The sequence below is a fragment of the Vipera ursinii genome (assembly GCF_947247035.1).
Source record: "Vipera ursinii genome assembly, chromosome: 4".
Lineage (NCBI taxonomy): Eukaryota > Metazoa > Chordata > Lepidosauria > Squamata > Viperidae > Vipera > Vipera ursinii.
The window spans coordinates 92,068,940-92,089,102 of record NC_139514.1 but is presented as its reverse complement, the minus strand read 5'-3'; the positions used below and the strand labels follow the sequence as shown (position 1 = coordinate 92,089,102).

Here is a 20,163-nt window from a genome sequence, read left to right as displayed (position 1 = left end):
ATTAATACAAGTACAATACTTCAGATTTATTGCTTCAAAGTAACAATCCTATCTGTAAATAGACACCACTGTTGATTTTTAAATTATAGTTGCATAAACTTAAATAATACATAACTATTGCATTAGTCTTATTGTTTTTAATATCAAATTTCAAAATGAGAAGCTTAGAAAATCACACTTATGAGAGATTAATTGGTATGTGGGATCCCGATAAGCATCTGAGGCAATCTATTGTCCCTCCCTCATGTGGTTTCCCAAGGGCTGCTAACATAGGGGTGATGTCATACTTGAAGCAACAGCCTCAGAATAAGGCATTCAGTGTGGAACGGCAGTCAAGAGCTCAGATCATTTTGTGAGTCAAAAGATTTGCTGGAGGGTCTTAAGCATGCATTGTCTGTGTGACATCTTTAGACCTTTCAGTTCTGAGAGTTCATGTTCTATCTATTATAGGCAGGAACTGGAAGTGTAAGTTATGGCTTTCAGTGTTTTGCATTTGTTGATAATTATATATGTTTATTCTTGTTCTATTGTTTACTGATTGATTTCTGAAGAAAGTACTTGGAGGTTTAAAACATACTTCTTAATTTGTAGCGATTTTATACCTTAAAATGACAATTGATTAGATTTAATTTGGAGGACAAATTTAACATGTTTTCATTCATTGTTTTCTTTAGATATTTTTTTTAATTACAGTTTTATATACATGCATTCAGAAGCAGTAATTTTACAGAGTTTTACTCATTAATAAGTGGTTCTAAGTGTAGAACTTAACAGTGGAAAATGATTCTATGTAGCCAACCTGCTTTGAGTAAATGATACATAATGTTTTTTTTGTATTGCAGGGATCTGTGTAACTAAAGAATTGGTTTTATCTTATTTTTCTGCTTACTGTTTTAGTTCAGAAGATTGTGAATTTGCTGCTTAATGCTTCTCACATAAAGAGTCTGTTAAAATGGCTATGATTTTGAACTTTCTACACATTAATTTTGTGAACAGAATTATCATCTAAAGAAACAGATTTTCTACTGTGATTAAATATCTGTAGATTCCAAGATTCATATTAAATCCCAAAGTAAAGTTCTTTCACAGGAAAAACAAATTGAAGTAATTAATCAAATCAAAATTGTGCTTTAAGTGGCTTCAGCTTCATTAGTTGAAGAATCAGAATAGTCACTGACAAAGAGGGAACTGTCCTAGTTATGAAAATAGTAGTGAATAAGGCAGTCTCCTCTACTTTACCTCTTTTCTTCATAGAAATATTGATAGCTTTTTTTTAGCAATTTCTTTCTAATTGTCTTTCAAAGTGGTATTAAGGGGGGATCAGTGAAGCTCTGCAAGAAAGATAAACATAATCCAGTTAGGAAGACATTAAAATTCTATTTGTCCCTCTTATAAACCAAAAAAAGAGGTACTTGATAATTCTCATTGGATGTCTTTTTATAATAAAGTGAGTAATGACAGTATCAAGTCTCTGCCTTGTTTGGTTATTTCCCATGTGGAGAGAAGACATTCAGGAATTATGGGGAAAAAGTAATATAGATTTCTTTGTGTTTTTGTTTTTAAAAGGTTATCAGTCCTGGGATGTTAAAATAGAAGGGGCGTGGAAGATGCATGGCAGGCAGGGTTCAGGATTTTTTAGTACTTGACCCTCCAATTCTGCAGATAACTTGGTTTCCTCCCCTCCCCTAGCCCCACTTTCCGCAGGTTGGACAAAAAGATTTGAAGCAGATTTAAAGCACTAGTATTGTGGATGGCCTGGTTTTGCTCTAAATAAACGAAGGCTGAATCATAGCTATTAATTTTGGGGGGAAATAATCTGACCGTATGCTCTGATTCTGTTGAATTGTCATTTAGAACAAGCCTTAGCTTGCTGCAGCATTGTGCAGATCTACATATAGAAGATATTGAACTGGAATATGTTTGAAAATTTCTTACAGATATGGCTGCCTGTAATTCTCCATTTAAACTTCAAATGTTTATTTACTTTTCTTTTTGTATGTACAGTGAAGAGTTAGGAGAGTTCATGGAGCTAAAGGGAGCCAATAGCCCTGGGATTCTTGTACTGACCACAGGCCTGAGCAAACCTTTTATGCGTCTGGATAAATATCCCACATTACTCAAAGAGCTTGAAAGACACATGGAGGTACAGTATATCCTCGCAGCATTTGCATTCCAGTTTAATGGTGATTCGAGAAACATCTTAAAAGGGCATTTCAAAGATAATGGGTAATAAAGTACTTTTGTTTTACTTCTCTGAGGTCATAGAACTAATTGTTTGGGAATACTAGATTATATGTTTAAAGTTGACTGTATTTTCAAAGACTAAGTAATACACTCTGATCCTAAATTGATGCTCACTTCAGTTTATTTATTTATTTTATTTATTTCGATTTATATACCGCCCTTTTCCCGAGGGACTCAGGGCGGTTTACAGGGCAAATTAAAACAGTACAATATATACAGGTTAAAATAAAATTAAAATAACCTGCACTGTAGAAATATATAAATGCCACTCGTAATGATGCTGTTTCTGATTTCCCCCCTTTTCCTAAATTTTGTGGCTTTCTTTGATACTTTTGCAAGATTAGGAAGAGATGATTGAATATGTTTAATAATTGAATGTTAATCAGCTCAAGAGAGGATTCTGAAGCATATATTTTTTCATATATTCCCATTCTAAAGCTCATTTAGTTTATTCTGCAGTGTGCCATTGTAGTTTTATTATACACAGTCAGTTTATCTGCTAGATATTAGTTACTATTGCTTGAAGGCCAAGTCTTCGGTATTAAACATAGAATTAAGAGCTTTAGTTTAATATTGTTGAATGTATGTATAATCTTAGTTTTAAACTTAAATATTCAATTTGAGAATTTTGGCACATTGTGCCATTAATCATATTTTTAATTGTTTCATATTAATTTACATCATCTCTTGAAAAGCTGACAGTGCCTAGGTTTTATTTTCTGTTCTATAAAGACTAGTCTAAATAGTATTTATATACGAAAAGACAAACATTCATAAAATTTGTTCCTATCAAGCAAAAGCTTTCTTGCAAAATTATTTATTCCTTGCTGGCATGATCTTATTTAAAGATTAGTTGCTTAAATCAAAGTAGTTAAGAGGAAAGTTTCTTAAGTGTTTAATCCAGTATTAACAGAAATGACATTAATTCCAAAACAAGTTGAAAAACCATTTCCCTTTGAATTTTCTTTTAGGATTATCATCCTGACCGACCAGACATTCAGAAATCCATGACAGCTTTCAAAAATCTTTCTGTAAGTAACTTGTAGAACTCAAAATATAGAGCAGTAGCCTTTGAATACCATTTTCTTTAGAGGGGCAGCAAAGAGGAAAGTTAGCAAATTGTTTCCATGGAGAAATAAAACATGGACACTTCCATTACAGGAAGTCCTAGACTTATGACCACAATTGGGACCAGGCTTTTGGTTGTTAAGCAAGGTGGTAATTAAGTGAGTCACACCCAATTTTACAGGCATTTATTACTTCAGTTAAATCACTGCAGTTGTTAAGTGAATCACATGGTAGTTAAGCAAATCTAGCTTTCTCCATTGACTTTTTTTGTTGGAAGCCAGCTGGGAAGGTCTCAAATGGCAATTCCATGACTTTGGGTAGCTGCACCCATCATAAATACATACCAGTTGCCATGATCATGATCACATGGTCATAGGGATGCTGCAACAGTTGTAAGAGTGAGTATCGGTTGTAAGTCACTTTGTTCGGTGTTACTATAACATTGGTCACTAAACGAATGGTTGTAAGTCAAGGACCATCTGTAATAATTTTGATTTGAGCACAACAACAGCACTAGAAATGTGACTTATATGAGAATGCTTGATGAGTTATACTTCTACATTTTAACATATTTTTAACAACTTTTTGAAAACAGGATTCCATATTTTTAATAAGTCTTCATCAGAGGTTATATGTCTTCATCCTCCCTTTTTGTTGTACAACACACACACATTACTGGAAGTTACCTACCCCTGCAGTCTCTTAGATTCAGGTTTCCCTGATTAATTTCTTTGATAAAAACCTTTTTGGCAGAGGTTAGAACTCTGTTAAAATGGGAATAGAAACAGTTGCTCTCCCAAAGGCTTCCAGTTTCCATTCCCTTTTTAATTTGAGGACTGGTGAGACATTCAAAGACAGTACAGGTAGTTCTCGACTTGCAACAGTTTGTTTAGTAACTGAACTTACAACGGCACTGAAAAAGTGACTTATGACTGTTTTTCACACCCATGACCATTATAGTATCCCCATGGTCACATGATAAAAATTCAGACAGAAATTGACTCATATTTTAGGATGGTTGCAGTGTTCCAGGGTCATTTGATAAACTTTTGCGATCTTCTGGCAAGCAAAATCAATGGGGAAGCCAGATTAACTTAACAACTTTGTTACTAACTTAGCAATTGTGGTGATTTATTTAATAACTGTGGCAAAAACGTAATAAAACAGGGCAACGCTCACTTAACAACAAATTTTGGTTTCAATTATAGTTGTAAACTAAGTGAGAAAATAGAAGAATATGGCGCAGTTGCAGGATTGAAAATAAACGAAGAGAAAACTAAAATATTAGTTAAAAACTTCACTGATAAACAGAAAAGAGAATTAGCAAAAATGATGGATATGCAGATTGCAAAGAAAGTTAAATATCTAGGAGTTCAATTAACAGCAAGATATGTAACAAAGAAGACAACTATGTTAAATTGAAAACACAAAGTAGATTTGGAAAATTAGAAAAACTTACAACTGTCCTTGTTGGGTAGAATAGCTACAATTAAAATGAATATTTTGCCAAGATTACTGTGCTTGTTTCAGACAATTCCAATAAGACTAGAAAAAAATACTTTGAAGAATTAAATAAAATGATATTAAAATTTATATGGCAAGGCAAAAAAGCGAAAATAAATATAAAAATGTAACAAGATGCCAAAAATAGAGGAGGCTTTGGCCTTCCAGATTGGGAGCTATATTACCAAGCATTGATACTCACGTGGGTGAAAGAATGGATTAATCTGAGGAACACAAAATTGTTGATGATGGTCATGATCTTCAATTGGGATGGCACACGTTTTTATGGTATGGGAAGAGTGAGATACATAGCTACTTGCAAAGACATTATATTAGGAATGAATTACTGCTAGCATGGACAAAAATTAAAGAGGAACAATATTTGAAAATACCAGTTTGGTTATCTACAATCGAGGCACTAATACATCCGAATGTAATTAATATGGAAAAATTATAAGATACAATGATATATTAAATGAAAAGGGGGAACTCAAAACTAAACTTAGGGATTAGGGATTAACTAATAGACTAGGGCAGGGGTGTCAAACTCAATTTCATTGAGGGCCGCATCAGCATTGCGGTTGCCCTCAGGGGGCCGGGTGGGTGTGGCCAGGGTGGGTGTGGCTTACTGGGTGGGCGTGGCTAGAGTGCATATGGACTACTGGCTGGGCTCTGGCCAGCTCTACATGGTTCGCCTCAAGGGTGCCTATGGGGGCCTGGGCAGGAGTGGGACAGATCTGAGGGTCTCTGGCAGAAGGAGGGTCTCTGGGCCGGGGCCAAGGCAGTGGGGGCCACTCCCTCACTGTTTCCAGGATGGCTTCGTGGGCCGCATGAAATCACTTTGCGGGCCGGATCTGGCCCCCGAGCCTTGTGTTTGACATGTCTGGACTAGGGATTGACCTATCATGGTGGCCACAGTTACAGATACAATCCAGATATGAAAAAGACAGGAAGATATATGGTTTTTATAAAAAACTAACTGAATTGGATCAGATTCTAATGGGATTAGATGAGAAATTAATTAAAAGGACATACAATTATTTATTAAGTACTAAATTGGAAGAAGAACAAATAAAGGAGACAGTGGTAACATGGACTAAGAATTTTGGCTATAAAATAGAATTAGGTAAATGGCAGAAATTGTGGGACACAAACTATAAACTTACAATGTCAACAGCACACAAAGAAAATCTTTATAAAATGTTCTACAGATGGCACCTTTCACCTGCAAGATTAGCGAATATGTACAAAGATAAATCTGTTAAATGCTGAAAATGTAATCAGATACCAGGTTCATATTATCACATATGGTGGACATGTCCCAAATCAAATACACCTATGGTTGGAAGCAATGATAAAACAGCATATAGTTTTAAATCCAGAGATAGTCTTATTGGGCATGTTACCAGGGAACTATAATAAAGGTAATATTTACTTAGTTTTACATATATTAACAGCAGCTGGAATAGTATATGCACAATTTTGGAAAAATGAAGAAACCCCTATAGAGAATATAATTTAAAAATATACTGGAATGTGCAAAAATGGATAGGTTAATGTTAAAGATTAAAGAAAAAGAAGTAACTGAATACTATATGACATGGGACTTATTTTACCAATAGTTAGCTGATAAAAACAGAGGCTAGAAAGTTGGAAATATGAGCAAATCTGCTTACGTGAGGAAGACTTATAACGCATTAGTAAATACTTTGATTGTTATACAACTAATGTTATTGTGGGAAATACTATTTTTAACAATATGATTGCTACTTCTTAGTATATGATTGTATTCTGATAACATTATTGTGAATGTGATGATTTTTATATTCTAATACTTTATATCTAGAGCACACTGTTCAATACAGAAATGGAATTTTTGAGATAATAATAATTTTAAAAAATGGTCGTAAGTCAAGGACTACCTGTACTAAAAGAACTATTCAGTCCAGTTATATGACATGTGATATTTTATTCTGGCCCTATAAGGCACAGTGCCAAGAAGTACGGAAAAGAAAAGAACTTGAACTCCAGATATTAACTGAAGCCATCCGGTGCTGGGAAGGAGAAGACATAAAAACATTAGGAAATGTAATCTACATGTCACAAGTCATGATTCAGTGTGCTGGCAGTGAGGTATGGCAGGTTTTGCTTATACTACTATCAGAATTGTTTTTACTGTTTTTAATTCTTCCGAGCCATTCAGAGTCATTAAGGGTGGCCTTAAAAATATACTCAATCAGTTAATCTAGAGAGAAGGGGGAACACAAAACATTTGCCTCTTCAAAATAATACTTATATTCTTGAGTGTATTCTTTAAAAATGTCTCATCTTTTTGTCTTACATGCAATTAAACAATACTTTTAATTTCTCATTTACTAGAGGAATGAAGTCTTCTAGAAATAACATTTATAACAGTGATAGAAGTCATTTTCTTTCATTAAAAAATCAGTAGTTCTCTGTCTGAGACGAGAGTTTTGCCTTTTCTTCCAAATAAGGTTACATTCTCTGTAGGGAATTCGTTCTAAAAATCTCTTAGCCACTTTTGTTCTAAAGATGTCTAATGTGCTGGTTTAATAATGATAATTTGACAAATATTGTGATTGCCATCTCATTTGTTTATCTGCATTTTATTTAACCTTGACATTTAATCTGACCTTCATATGTTACTGGTTTTTCTTCTTTCTAATAAGGAAAAAAATGAAAGATACCTTCTTCTCTTTCCTAACATTTTGCTGATGTTGTCTGCCAGCCCAAGGATGAGTGGGTTTATCTACCAGGTAATAGAAGCTTCAGTACAATTTTAGTCTCTGTGATACATTTGAATTAGGATAGGGTAAGGTAGGGTAGGTTAGGATAGGATAGGATAGGACAGGACAGGACAGGATAGGATAGGACTAGATAAGGTAAGTAAGGTAAGCTTTATTGTCACTTTTTTTCTGTGAACACACTGGCACATATTAAAAAATGAAATTTATTTATTTATTTATTTATTTTAATTCCATTTATATCCCACCCTTCTCCGAAGACTCAGGGCGGCTTACAAGCTTAGCAGTAGCCTTCATTCTATGTATATGCCTGCTTGTTAGGGTTTTCACACACACCCCAAGTGGCATTATTACAAAGTCAGCTTACTGCCCTCAAAAGAAAATATACATATACCCATACCCATACATGCACAGACATGTACATCCTGTATACATATATATGCATGTATATATTAATCACAGTCCATTTTGAGTACATAGTGGGGAGAAAATCTTGAAAGTTAACAAGGTTGATACTATATGGTACAACGCTATTAAAGAGCCTTGGTGGAGCAGTGGGCTAATGCCTCCTTAAGTAACACCAGCTGCCTGCAATTAGTGCAGGTTCGCATCCCACCAGGCTCAAGGTTGACTCAGCCTTCCATCCTTCCGAGGTAGGTAAAATGAGGACCCAGATTGTTGGGGGCAATTAAGCTGACTTTGTAATAATGCCGCTTGGGGTGTGTGTGAAAGCCCTAATAAGCAGGCATATACATCGAATGAAGGCTACTGCTAAGCTTGTAAGCCGCCCTGAGTCTTCGGAGAAGGGCGGGATATAAATGGAATTAAAATAAAATAAATAAAATAAACATTACAGAATCTAGTTGTTCTGCTTCGGATACCATGAAGCCTCTTCCCAGAAGGTAACAAAGAAGAATCATAGAGAGAATGTGTAGCATCCCTGACAATACTGTGGACCCTGGTCAAGCAGCATTTATATACTATGTCCTGGATAGAAGGAAATGAATTTTCAATAATCTTTTCTGCCGTCTGCACCACTCTTTGCATAGCCTTCCTGTCTGAAACAATAATACTTCCAAACCATACAGTAATACAATATGACAGGATGCTTTCAATCATCCCTCTATAGAAAGTGACAAAGACAGGGGGAAAAAGATGTGCTTTTCTCATATGATGCAGAAAACGCAGGGGCTGCTATGCCCACTTCACCAGTGTCTCACTGATGAGCGACCAAGCTAACCTCATCAGCTGCATACCCAGAAACTTGGTATTACTAACCCCTCCACAGTTGAATCGTTAATACACAGAGGTGTGTGGCTGTGCCTGCTTTGATCCAAATATTTGCTTTTGTATTTTTGCATTTTATTCTATAATCTAATGTTACAAACCTTAGAAAAAAGTACTGCTTTTAAAATTTTAGGTTGCTGTTCCTTTGCTGAATCACTTTCCCTTTTCACTGACAAATGTATGATGAATTTATCCATGTTTATTAATATGCACCACTACCAGCTAGCTCAGGGGTCTTCAAACTTGGCACTTTTAAGACTTGTGGACTTCAACTCCCAGAATTCCTCAGCCATGATGGCTGGTTGAGGAATTCTGGGAGTTGAAGTCCACAGGTCTTAAAAGTTGCTAAGTTTGTAGACCCTTGAGCTAGCTGATCGGCCCTTCTTCCTCTCTCCCTCTCCTATTCTTCCTCTCTGCCTTCTGAGCTCTCTTCCACAGTGTAGAAAGAATGCACGCACACCCCCAGTCCCTTCCCTATACAGGGAAGACACAGGAATCAAGCACAAAGCAAGAGAGGCTCACAAAAGCCTCCCAGAATAAAGAAAAACTAAACTGGGGTTTTTTCCTTTAAGCTGCCTCAGGCATGTTTCAGTTTAAACAATGTAGCAAAGGCTCGGCAGTTGCAAAAAGCGATAACCTTATATTAAGCCTGCTTACCTACAAAGAAAACTTGCTAAAAACCATAGACAGACTCAAGATAAGCGGGTAAAACTAATTACATTTGTTTAAATTTAAAGGAATTAAACCTATGGAAGTCAACACTTTGGACTCATTGTTAGCCTTTGTGAAACAGACTAAAATATTGCAATAACCAAAGCAAACCAAACCGAGCCTCTGAATTATAAAACACTGTAAAAACTGTATAAAAATCCTTGTAAAAACTGTATAAAAATCCTTATGGTAATCCATTCAAGCTGCCAGCTGATCAGGAAACCACTGGCTTCCAAAATAAACCCACCTCCTTTCTGACATGCTCATCTCCCAGCTTTTCATTTCATCAGCGCTGATTGCATTCTCCTGGCTGGAGAAAATGAACCAGGCGACCTTTTCTTCCAGCAACAGCTGCTGCTTCTTCCTTGTCCCTGTTTCCTCCCTGCCTGCTGAGCTCTTCTTCCACAGCTTCTTCTCCATCCTCTTCTCTTTCCCTGTTGTTTCCCCCCACTTTCCTGCCCAAACTACCTCCTTTTATATCCTTTCTTCTCCCTCCCCCCTTTTTCTTCAGTTCACCTCTTGTTCTGCATTGCTTCCGGAAGTGCCAATCAGCTGGAGCCCTGCCAGCATTCCTGGGGCTTCTGCCAAACCCTGACAGTCCTGCAGCTCCAGCTGCCTCTCCCTCAGGCTTGGGTCATTTCAGCTCATTTCCCTCCCCCGCTACACTTCTCTAGAATGGTCATGTACCACATGCCAAAGTGCCACAGGTTGTACGTGTACCACCGGTTGAAAAGCCCTGCTTTAGATCTCGATTTTTTTCAGAACAGATTTCAGCCATGTGTGAGACAGTTCATGGAATGAGGAGGGTGGAGCAGGGAAGAGGAAGGAATACTTAAACTGCATGTGAATTTTGCTCTTGTGACTTGAGATTTGCCTCAATGGACATATCTCAGATATAATTATATGTGTACCTGTCCTAAACTATTATTTTCAACTGTAGAACCATTTGTATTATTTAACGAAGATCCTGCTATGGCATTTTTGCAAGTAAAGGCTTTTTAGATAAATAAATATATAAGTAAAACATCTAGGCATCTAGAACTTTCTTTAGTATCAGAATGTATATGTCTTAATTTCAATTATAATAACATTTCCATTGTATGTTTTATTATTCAATAATATTTGATGAATTAATTGAAATAATAATGGTGCATTTGCTTTTAGGGAAAGCTTCCATTAACAGGGATGACCATCACAAAACTAGAAGATAGTGAAAATCACAGAAATACATTTGAAATATCAGGTAATGTTTTTTTCCCCATTCTGGGCTTTTTTGTGAATATGCAGCAAACAATGTTACCAGAACTGGCACCTACTCATTTTCTAAACTACTGTTCTCTATCTTGGTTTTCTCCAATTCCATAATCTGCAACAAGCATGTCTACTGGTCTGACAGGCTGGTGTACATGGGTGTTGTAACTGGACAGTTTATATAGGCAAAAGGAAGGCTGTTGGAAGTCTGCCAAGTCAACAGCAAGATAGTATAAGCACTCTCTTTAGTTTTGCATCATCCCACTTAAAAATTATTTAATTTAAATGAATTGAAGATAGGCCTCATTACAACTAAAAATATCCTAGAAAAAAATGTAAACTAAGTTAAAACCAATAAAACTACACTATCAACAGCTAAAATAAACTCCACTTAATTAGTAGGCTTAGAGAAAGATACATTATAAAAACATTGAAGAAATTAGAGCATTGTAGGAAATACTCTTCTCAAATCATTAATGGCCTAACAGTAGCATTTGGAACATAACTTTCTCAGTTGATCATGCATTATAGGAGTAAGTATCATTTGAGTTTTTCAGGACTTTAGAAGAAAAAACTCTGACCTGTATTTGGAAATATACTGGCAACCAGTGAGTTTTCTGCAGATTACAAATTGAGCAACTACTATTTTTCCAGGATGAATATAAGAAATGGCCATCATCTTAAAAATCAAGTAGTTGTCAATAAGGCAATCCCCATCAAAGATATATGTTCCAGGCATCAATTTGCACTTTCAACCTTCTGACAAATCTTAAAGCCAGATATTACACATATTCAGAGTTTTTGGAAGCAGGAACAAAAATTTGGTACTATGGTTATAACAAATTCTTATACTATAATGTAAAGAAGACACTTAATGTATTGCATAGGTATGAAAGAATTAAGATAGATGGGTATTTGCTATAATTTATATAGTGATTCAGCATTATACACTTTTAAATGGTAGTTATTTCTTTTACTTTTTTTGTTCAGCATGTTTTATTTGGTTCTAGGCAATATGATAGAGCGGATATTGGTATCTTGTAATAATCAACAAGATTTGCATGAGTGGGTAGATCATCTGCAGAAACAAACCAAAGTAACAACTGTTGGGACTCCTGCAATTAAACCACATTCTGTTCCTTCTCATACGGTAAGAGGACCTCTGCCTTTAATCCACTACTTATAAATTAAAGAGGCCCAACCCATTATGAAGGAGCTACTGAAGAAAACATATTTATATTATAATTAAAACTATACCTTGACATAGGCTGATAATTAAATTGCACTGATAAAATTAGTGAGCTTTTAGCAGTAGAATTTTAATTGGATAAATAATTGGTGAAATGATTTTTGATGGTGAATTATTTATGTAAGAAAGGATTGTGTCAAATGTAACTGAATCTCTTGCTGCTTTGCTGGTCTCTTCAGACATCCAGGCCAAGGAACAAAATGCACGGTTATTTTCCTTATTAACTTTTATCATTTTGTGAACCTAGTAATACTCACATGGAAAGGAAATATATTATTTACTTGATCTACAAAGTTCCAATAATATATACCGGCATCTCAGACTAACCAATCTTTTCCATCGTTAACTATGGGGGGTGAGGTGTTACCCCGTTGATAGGGCCCGCAACTTGGGTGTCCTCCTGGATTCACGGCTCAGTTTGGAAGATCATATAGGAGCCGTGGCCAGGGGGGCTTTTGCCCAGGTTCGCCTGGTGTGCCAGTTACGGCCCTATCTGGACCGAGATGCCCTACACACAGTCACCCATGTGCTCGTGACCTCCCGGCTAGACTACTGCAATGCTCTCTACATGGGTCTGCCCCTGAGGACCACTCGGAGGCTTCAGCTGGTGCAGAATGCAGCCGCGCGAGTTGTGATGGGAGTCTCCCGATACTCCCATGTAACACCTCTTCTCCGCAAGCTGCATTGGCTTCCAGTTGCCCTCCGGGTGAGATTCAAGGTGCTGGTGATGACCTATAAAGCCCTAAATGGCATGGGCCCGGATTATCTAAGGGAGCACCTGCTGCCAGCGTCAATTCCCATCGTCCTGTGCGCTCCCACAGGGAGGGCCTCTTCAGGGTACCGCTGGTCAAGGATTGCCGACAGGCGATCCACAGGGGGAGGGCGTTCTCTGTGGGCGCGCCTGCCCTATGGAATCAACTGCCAACGGAACTCCGGACTGCCCCCGACCTTCATTCATTTCGCCGGGACCTAAAAACCTGGCTCTTTGAGCTATCTGGTCTGGACTGAGGGGTTTAATATTTTTAAATTGTGATTTAATTTTTGTGGCTAGACTTAATTTAATTTATTTTAATTTTATATTGGATTGTTTTTAAATTTTGCCTTGTAAACCGCCCTGAGTCCTTTGGGAATAGGGCGGTATATAAACCAAATAAATAAATAAATAAATAAATAAATAAATAAATAAATAAATAAATAAATAAACACACATGGGTCAATATACTGATTCATTTGTATTATTAAGTTAACTGATTAGTATTTGTATGCAACAGAGTTGAAGGAAACAAATTCCAGTACATATAGCAATTACATGTTCCCGCTACATATTTAATAGTAATAACTAGTTTAGCAGGGTGGCATGATAGCTTAGTGGTTAAGACACAGGGCTTGTTGGCTGGAAAGCCGGCAGCCTGGGTTCAACAGCATGCAAATGCGAGTAGATAAATAGGTATCACTTTGGTGGGAAGGTAACAGCACTCGTCATGTTGGCCACTGACCGCAGAATGGCCTTGAAATAGAGATGAGCACTACTCCCTATAGTCAGCAACAATTAGTGAAATAAAATTCACAGGGAGTCCTTTACCTTTTACTTACTAGCATAAATAAGGCAGAGTATTGTTTATTGGAACAGTGTCAATATCCATAATCAGATGGTATTCATTGTATTCATTTTTTGGTCCTTTCTGACTCTTTTGTTCAAATGGCAGCTTCCGTCTCATCCCGTAACACCATCTAGCAAGCATGCAGATAGCAAGCAAATGCTGATGACTCCTGTCTATCATACCCTTCCACATCCTTCACATCATGGGACACCTCATACCACTATAAACTGGGGACCATTGGAGCCGCCTAAAACTCCTAAGCCATGGAGTTTGAGCTGTTTACGACCTGCACCTCCATTAAGGCCTTCAGCAGCGCTCTGTTATAAAGAGGTGAGAATGAATATCGCATGAAAGAACTTGTTTGTTTTTAATTCTGTCCATGTACATTCTTTGCAACTTTACAAAACTTTTGAACTAGCTGTCATTCAACAGTAAGTCAGGTATAATTATGAAGAGCTGGGTATGATTTTGACAGAATTTTCATCCTGAATGCCATGCTCCTAAGAATAGTGTGATCAGCAGAGAATCATTGGTGTTTTATGTTTTTAGTAAGAAATGTACATGCAATAATGAAGCCTATATGGTTAGATCTATGTCCTAACAGCAGTTAAATTATTTAAAACTAAAGTTTTTAGTTTGATGCTGTATCATATCCAGTTTTGCATCCACAAGGGTACCTCAAGCTTCATCCAACGAAAATTCTTAAAAGCTGTCAAATGGGTCTCTTAATGTTTTTATATGGTTAGAATTGAGCTGTATTTTCTTTGGAGCTCATCTAAAACATCTTGAATTATGATGGAAGCAAACTCTTCAACTTTCTTGATCTATCTTACTATTCTAGATAGTCTTGTCTCCTCCCTGAAGAAATAAACTAATCATGGTCTGGCATAGTATATCTTTCCTATTCTGGCAGTAATTCTCCTCATACTTACTAAAGCTTTAGCTGGTTTTAAACAGTGGACTTGGGATTAAGACATTCAAACTGATAGAGCTAGAATTGCCCTTGCTCATTACAGTGAAATGTTCTCCTCTTCCTAGACTATCACTAGATACATTTTCAACATATATGACGTACAAATGAAAGTTTACTCCCTGGCTCTAGTTGACATGCTACTCATGTCTCAGGTACTCAATAGGTGACAATGGGCAAATACAAGGTGTGGCCGTGTCCACTAATCTAATACAGTATTTCGTGGCATATCTTTTTGAGGCAGTAACTGCAATCAAGTACTTTCTGAATAAGACTTCACTTCTTAATTGGCAATTTGTCACACTTTTTTTGAGTAAACTGTTCCAGTTGTGTTAGCTTTGAGGGGTTCTTTTTCCCAACTCTTGGGAGTTTCAGCTCTTCCATATATGTTTTATTACAGTCAGGACTCATAGGAAGTACATCAGAAAAGTCTGTTGTTTGCTTTTCAGCTACTCTTGGGTTCAATTAAATATATGTTTTGGGTCACTATCCTGTTGCAGAATCCATGACTTGTGATTGAGACAAAGGTTTCTAAGACTAGGCATTATATTTCACTCCAGAATGCCGATAATTTGATTTCATTGTGCCTTGCACAGATTCAAGGTACCCAGTGCAGGAGGCAGAGAGAAACTCCATAATCTCTTCTTTGGCTCCAGTAAGGATAGTATAGGGAGGGTGTCCTTTTAAAAAAATATATTATTATTTTTTCTTCTGTGAACATAAGAGTAGTGTGACTTAACAAAAAAGCTCTGATTTTGTTTTCATTTGTCCAAAGGATATTCTCCCAGAATGACTGAGACTTGTGAATATGTATTTTAGCAAACTCAAGTCTAGTTTTCAGAAATGGGGTCTGCTTGCACTGTCTGCTTGCATTCCAGGCAGACAGTGATGGATGGCTTGGCTTGGTATTGTTGTACCTTTGGTGTTGTACTTTGATTTTGGAAGTCAGCCAGGATTTGTTCAGAGGTTTTCCTTGTTTCTCCCCCATTCATATTGTCGTTTTGTAGAATCTGGGGTTAGTTTTCCTCTTGTGGCCATGTCCAGTAAAATTAGCTGCAGTCTTTTATTTTTTATTCTTTACAAGAATATATTAAGTTATACATCACAAGGAAAATGTCTGTTGTCTGAACTATAAAATAAAGTTGGATACCACTTACTTAAGTCAGTTTCAACTTACTTCATGGCAAATTGGGATTGTTTAGGGAAAAGTGGATGTGTACCAATACTTTTTTTGCCACATCTGCATCAGACTTTCTTATGAAAACTTGGATATGTTCTGAAGCAGAAGTGGAATCCATATTACATATATTGTTAACTTCCCATTGTACACTCAAAGGCAGACAGATTTCATAATACCAGTTGTCAGAACATTTATTCATTCTTCAGATCACCTTTGGATACTATTTACCTTTATGTAATCAATTTCCACATACCTCCAGGAAAGCTGCAAAATGTCTTTCAGTAGCTATAGTCTACAGAGGTCATTTGGTGTCCTCCTCCCCAAACTGCTTTAGGCTTCTTCCATAACTTTTTTATATATTTTATTTATTTATTAAACAAATTTGCCAAACTCACCTACTGACTCTGGGTAGTGTTTTTACTGTTTCTGGCTTCTGTAATTTTTTTTATTTGTGGTACTTAATGTGCTTTATATGGATGGTCTTGGGCTGTAAATAAATTTATTTTCCCTTTGAGAGACTGCTATTTTCAGCTTCTGTTTAAGAGTTTCCTTACACATGTGTCTGCTTTTGCTGACTATGAACACACACACACACACACACACACACACACACTCTCTCTCTCTAATGAGTTTCTAGGACATAGCTTGAAAAGCAGAATTTATAATAATAAATCATTGTTTCATTAACATGTCTTAATGTTTTGAACTTTTACAAATAAATGTCAGTTATGTACATTATATACTATATTTAAAAAAAATCCAAACAGGATCTCAGCAAAAGCCCTAAAACCATGAAAAAACTGTTGCCCAAGCGAAAACCAGAACGGAAACCATCAGAAGAAGAATTTGCTCTGAGAAAAAGTAAGTATATTCTGGAGGGATGAAAGGCAAAACTGCAGTTCTTTTTTGTGCACTATACATCATGGTAATCTAATACATTTGAATTATTTGTTTTATTAAGTTTTCTGATATGACTGTGTATCCTATTATAACAAATAAAGCTTCTGAAAAGCTTTATTTGTTATTATAGGAATATATTTGATGCCATGCAGTATATCTAAAGTGAATAGTTTGATTTTATTTAACCCTTTTGGGAAAAGTACGCTTGGGAAAAGGATCAATTTTTTTAAAAATACCAATTAAAACTAAAGAGGAGAGAGTTGAGAAAGATTAGAAAAGAAGGTTGCTGCATACTTCTGAAAATAGAGTTAAATGTATTTTAAAATTACCGTAAAATCTCAAGAAAACACTGCCTGTGTCTTTGCAGCACAATTACAGAATTCAGTTCTGTCCCCTCAGCTTTTTAGTTATAATAAAATCACTGGGAGAGGTTGTTTGTGAGTCTGGGCTGCATTTAGTACAAAATGCAACAGTCTGCCTGCAAATGGCAATGGCTTTGAGGAGTACATTAGAATATGATATGTGCCCTGGACTGATCACCAATAAGATTCCAGGAACAATTTATAGTGCTGTTTACAAATGATAAATCACTATCTGACTTAATGTTGAAATACTTCAGAATAGGCTTTTTCAGCTAGCATCAACCTAAGGTACAAATCCATGAAATTAGGAAGACAGAAGTTAAAGAATGTTTTTTCATCAATGGGCCCAAACTATGGAATTTGACTTATCTCAGTTCCTACAGCTTTTCAAAAGCAGTTTAAGACTGCTCTTCCTAAGTGGTCCTAAACTTAGTTAAGATGATGTTATTTTAATTTTCTTTGTGTGAGGTGTTCTATTTTTAGATTGTATGCCAATTGTAATTTGACTTCTGATTATCTTTTACTCTGGATTTTTTAAAAATCTTCTCTGCCATGTGTGATTTATACTACCAAGAGTCTTATGGTTATTAATAAAATAATAGGAATAACATAGCATTTTAATTTAATATTTTCCCCAAAAACGTAAATCATAGTTTCCCAATTTGAAAAAATGAGAAGCAATAGATATTTGAATTTCCCTAATTTATTTCTGGTTGTCTTGAACTATGTGTGTCAGCAGATTGATAATTCATATCTTCACCTATTAAGCAGTAATAAAATATTTTACTATCTCAAGATCTAGAAAGGTACTATTGCCAAATCTAGAATCCTATCATCATATTACTGGAATAAGACATTTCAGAAACACCTATGATTACAAGTACTCCTTGTAATCAGCTGCCCTGTTTAGAAAGCATTCAAAGTTATGATGGCACTGAAAAAGTAACTTTATAACTGATCCTTGCACTTAATAACTATTGCAGCATCCCTGGGGTCATGCAATTTGGGCCCTTTGTTACCAGTGGGCCTTTGTGATTATTGCAGCATCCTGCAATCACGTTATCACCATTTGTACATTTCACAGCCAACTTCTGACAGAGTGAGTGGAGAAGCCAGCAGTAAAATTGTGAATTGGGATCACATGATGTTTCACTCATTGACCGCATCACTTAGTAATTTAATTTAATTTAATATTTGCATTTGTATACCGCCCTTTCCCTGAGGACTCAGGGCGGTTTACAGGGAATTAAAATCGAAACATACAAAAGTTAAAACCAATTAAAAAAGCATTAAATTCACCCTGTAGATTAAAACCCCAGTTAAAATTTTCTCCTCAGCCTGGGCCCGAGAGCTCAAAGAGCCAGGTCTTCAGGCCCCGGCGGAATGATCGGAGGTCGGGAGCAGTCCTCAGCTCTACCCATTGGCTATCCCCAATTATGGTTGTTAAACATGGATTACCAATAAATTGTTAATCATAGTGTTTATTTTGAGTGTCAGTATACAGCATAATTGTATTGTTAAATTAATATGTTTTGGGTATTTTATAGGTACAGCTGCTTTAGAAGAAGATGCTCAGATTCTAAAAGTTATTGAAGCTTATTGCACAAGTGCCAAAACACGTCAAACATTAAACTCAAGTAAGTTTCTTTTTAAAAAATATGAATAGAAAAATGTAAAGTATTATTTTAGCCATCTAGCAAGTAATTGCTAAAAAAATTTTTTTATTCATGTCATTGGTTTGTATGGTCTGAAAAGTGAGGTGTAAGTGATGAAAATAGTACATAAATTCATTAGGAACTTGGGCATATGTGCATTTGCAATGTTTGCTGATTCTTTGATCCTTTAGAAGTGCTTTTGTGATTCCCAGATTTAGCAGTAAGAAATGTATGTGTTGGCAACACTGCTATGATATCTTATTGAATTTCTTGAATAATACATGCAAACAATTTAGTTTTAGATGTTCATTTTAGTGCATTCACCATCTCATTAAGCCTTTCAGTTGTACTTACTGAAAGATGATTAGGCTTTGCTGTTTACTTTTCTAATTTTTAAAAAATGTTCTTGCAAACATTTTAATACCTAAGGCATAGTTTCTTTTTGGTTTAGAATTGGAGGCATTCTTTACTTGACAGTCAAAAAGGTAGGTATGCATTTTCTTCATCGGCTCACAAACACCACCATTTTTATTGTGAGACAGCTGAATGAATGCCACTGTCAACATCATGCCTTTCCCTTTATCCTATGAGCCAGAGTTCAGACCATGTTCTTGTGCAATGACAGTGTTTCACAAGCATTTTCTTCTAATCTAGTGTTCTCCAGATTTGTTGACTGAATGTTTGTACAGTATGGTTAGTGACACTGCTTTAGCAGTGGGAACTGAATCCAGTAAATTTGAAGGACAACAGATTAGGGGAAGGCTTTTCTAGGACATTCTTTCACCTCTCTGCTGTATCATGGAATACATTGAGCAGTTCCTCCTGACTAAAAAGAGGTCACTCCCACAGAAAATTAATAGAGCTCCCGATACTGCATGGATAATGTTTCTATTGGGAGCATATATCTTTTTTTTTTGCTGTAAAGTGAGAATCATCACCCTGAACATTTCTGTTCTAATTTAATGTTTGTGTATAATGATTATGTATTCTTAATTTAACAGTAGCAAACATGGATGATATCCATGTCATCACAGAAGTTGCCAAACTCAACCCTAAATATATGTTTACTATAGCAAGATTTAAGTAAAGGTAGTCTCCTTTGAATGAAACTCAAGTCTTAGACTTATCCATGTAATTTTCTTAACAGTAATGCAAAAGTGGTTTCCTTTTCCTTCTTACAGGATTTTACTTTTTACTTTTAGGGTCTTTCCTGTTTTTTCATCCAGCTACTAACTAGATATGCTTAGTTTTTCAAAATTGGCCTTGTTGCTGCTCAGCTGGACACGTGCAAGATTTCAAATAGTATAGATAGTGAATAAACCTTGCTTGACTGATTTGGTTATTTTTAATTTTAGTTAAGTCAAATCTCTCTTATAATAGTAAATATTAAATGTTTGATATGGTTTACATTTTAAAA

The 20,163-nt window shown here is 36.0% G+C and overlaps 1 protein-coding gene across 8 annotated transcripts in view; it reads left to right on the top strand.

Moving 5' to 3' along the window:
* ARHGEF7 (Rho guanine nucleotide exchange factor 7) overlaps positions 1-20,163 on the top strand; it is a gene marked incomplete at its 3' end in the record, with an annotated part of 101,700 nt that overhangs the window by 55,110 nt on the left and 26,427 nt on the right. For 7 of the 8 annotated variants that reach the window (XM_083363114.1, XM_083363110.1, XM_083363109.1 and 4 more), the window contains 9 exons: positions 2,005-2,143; positions 3,216-3,275; positions 6,802-6,948; positions 7,506-7,592; positions 10,743-10,821; positions 11,840-11,979; positions 13,785-14,009; positions 16,597-16,690; positions 18,639-18,728. In XM_083363114.1, the coding sequence (XP_083219240.1) occupies positions 2,005-2,143; positions 3,216-3,275; positions 6,802-6,948; positions 7,506-7,592; positions 10,743-10,821; positions 11,840-11,979; positions 13,785-14,009; positions 16,597-16,690; positions 18,639-18,728 (1,061 nt within the window). Of the gene's footprint in view, positions 1-2,004; positions 2,144-3,215; positions 3,276-6,801; positions 6,949-7,505; positions 7,593-10,742; positions 10,822-11,839; positions 11,980-13,784; positions 14,010-16,596; positions 16,691-18,638; positions 18,729-19,197; positions 19,232-20,163 lie in introns of all 8 variants that reach the window. The other variant, XR_014492586.1, reaches the window with a different exon arrangement.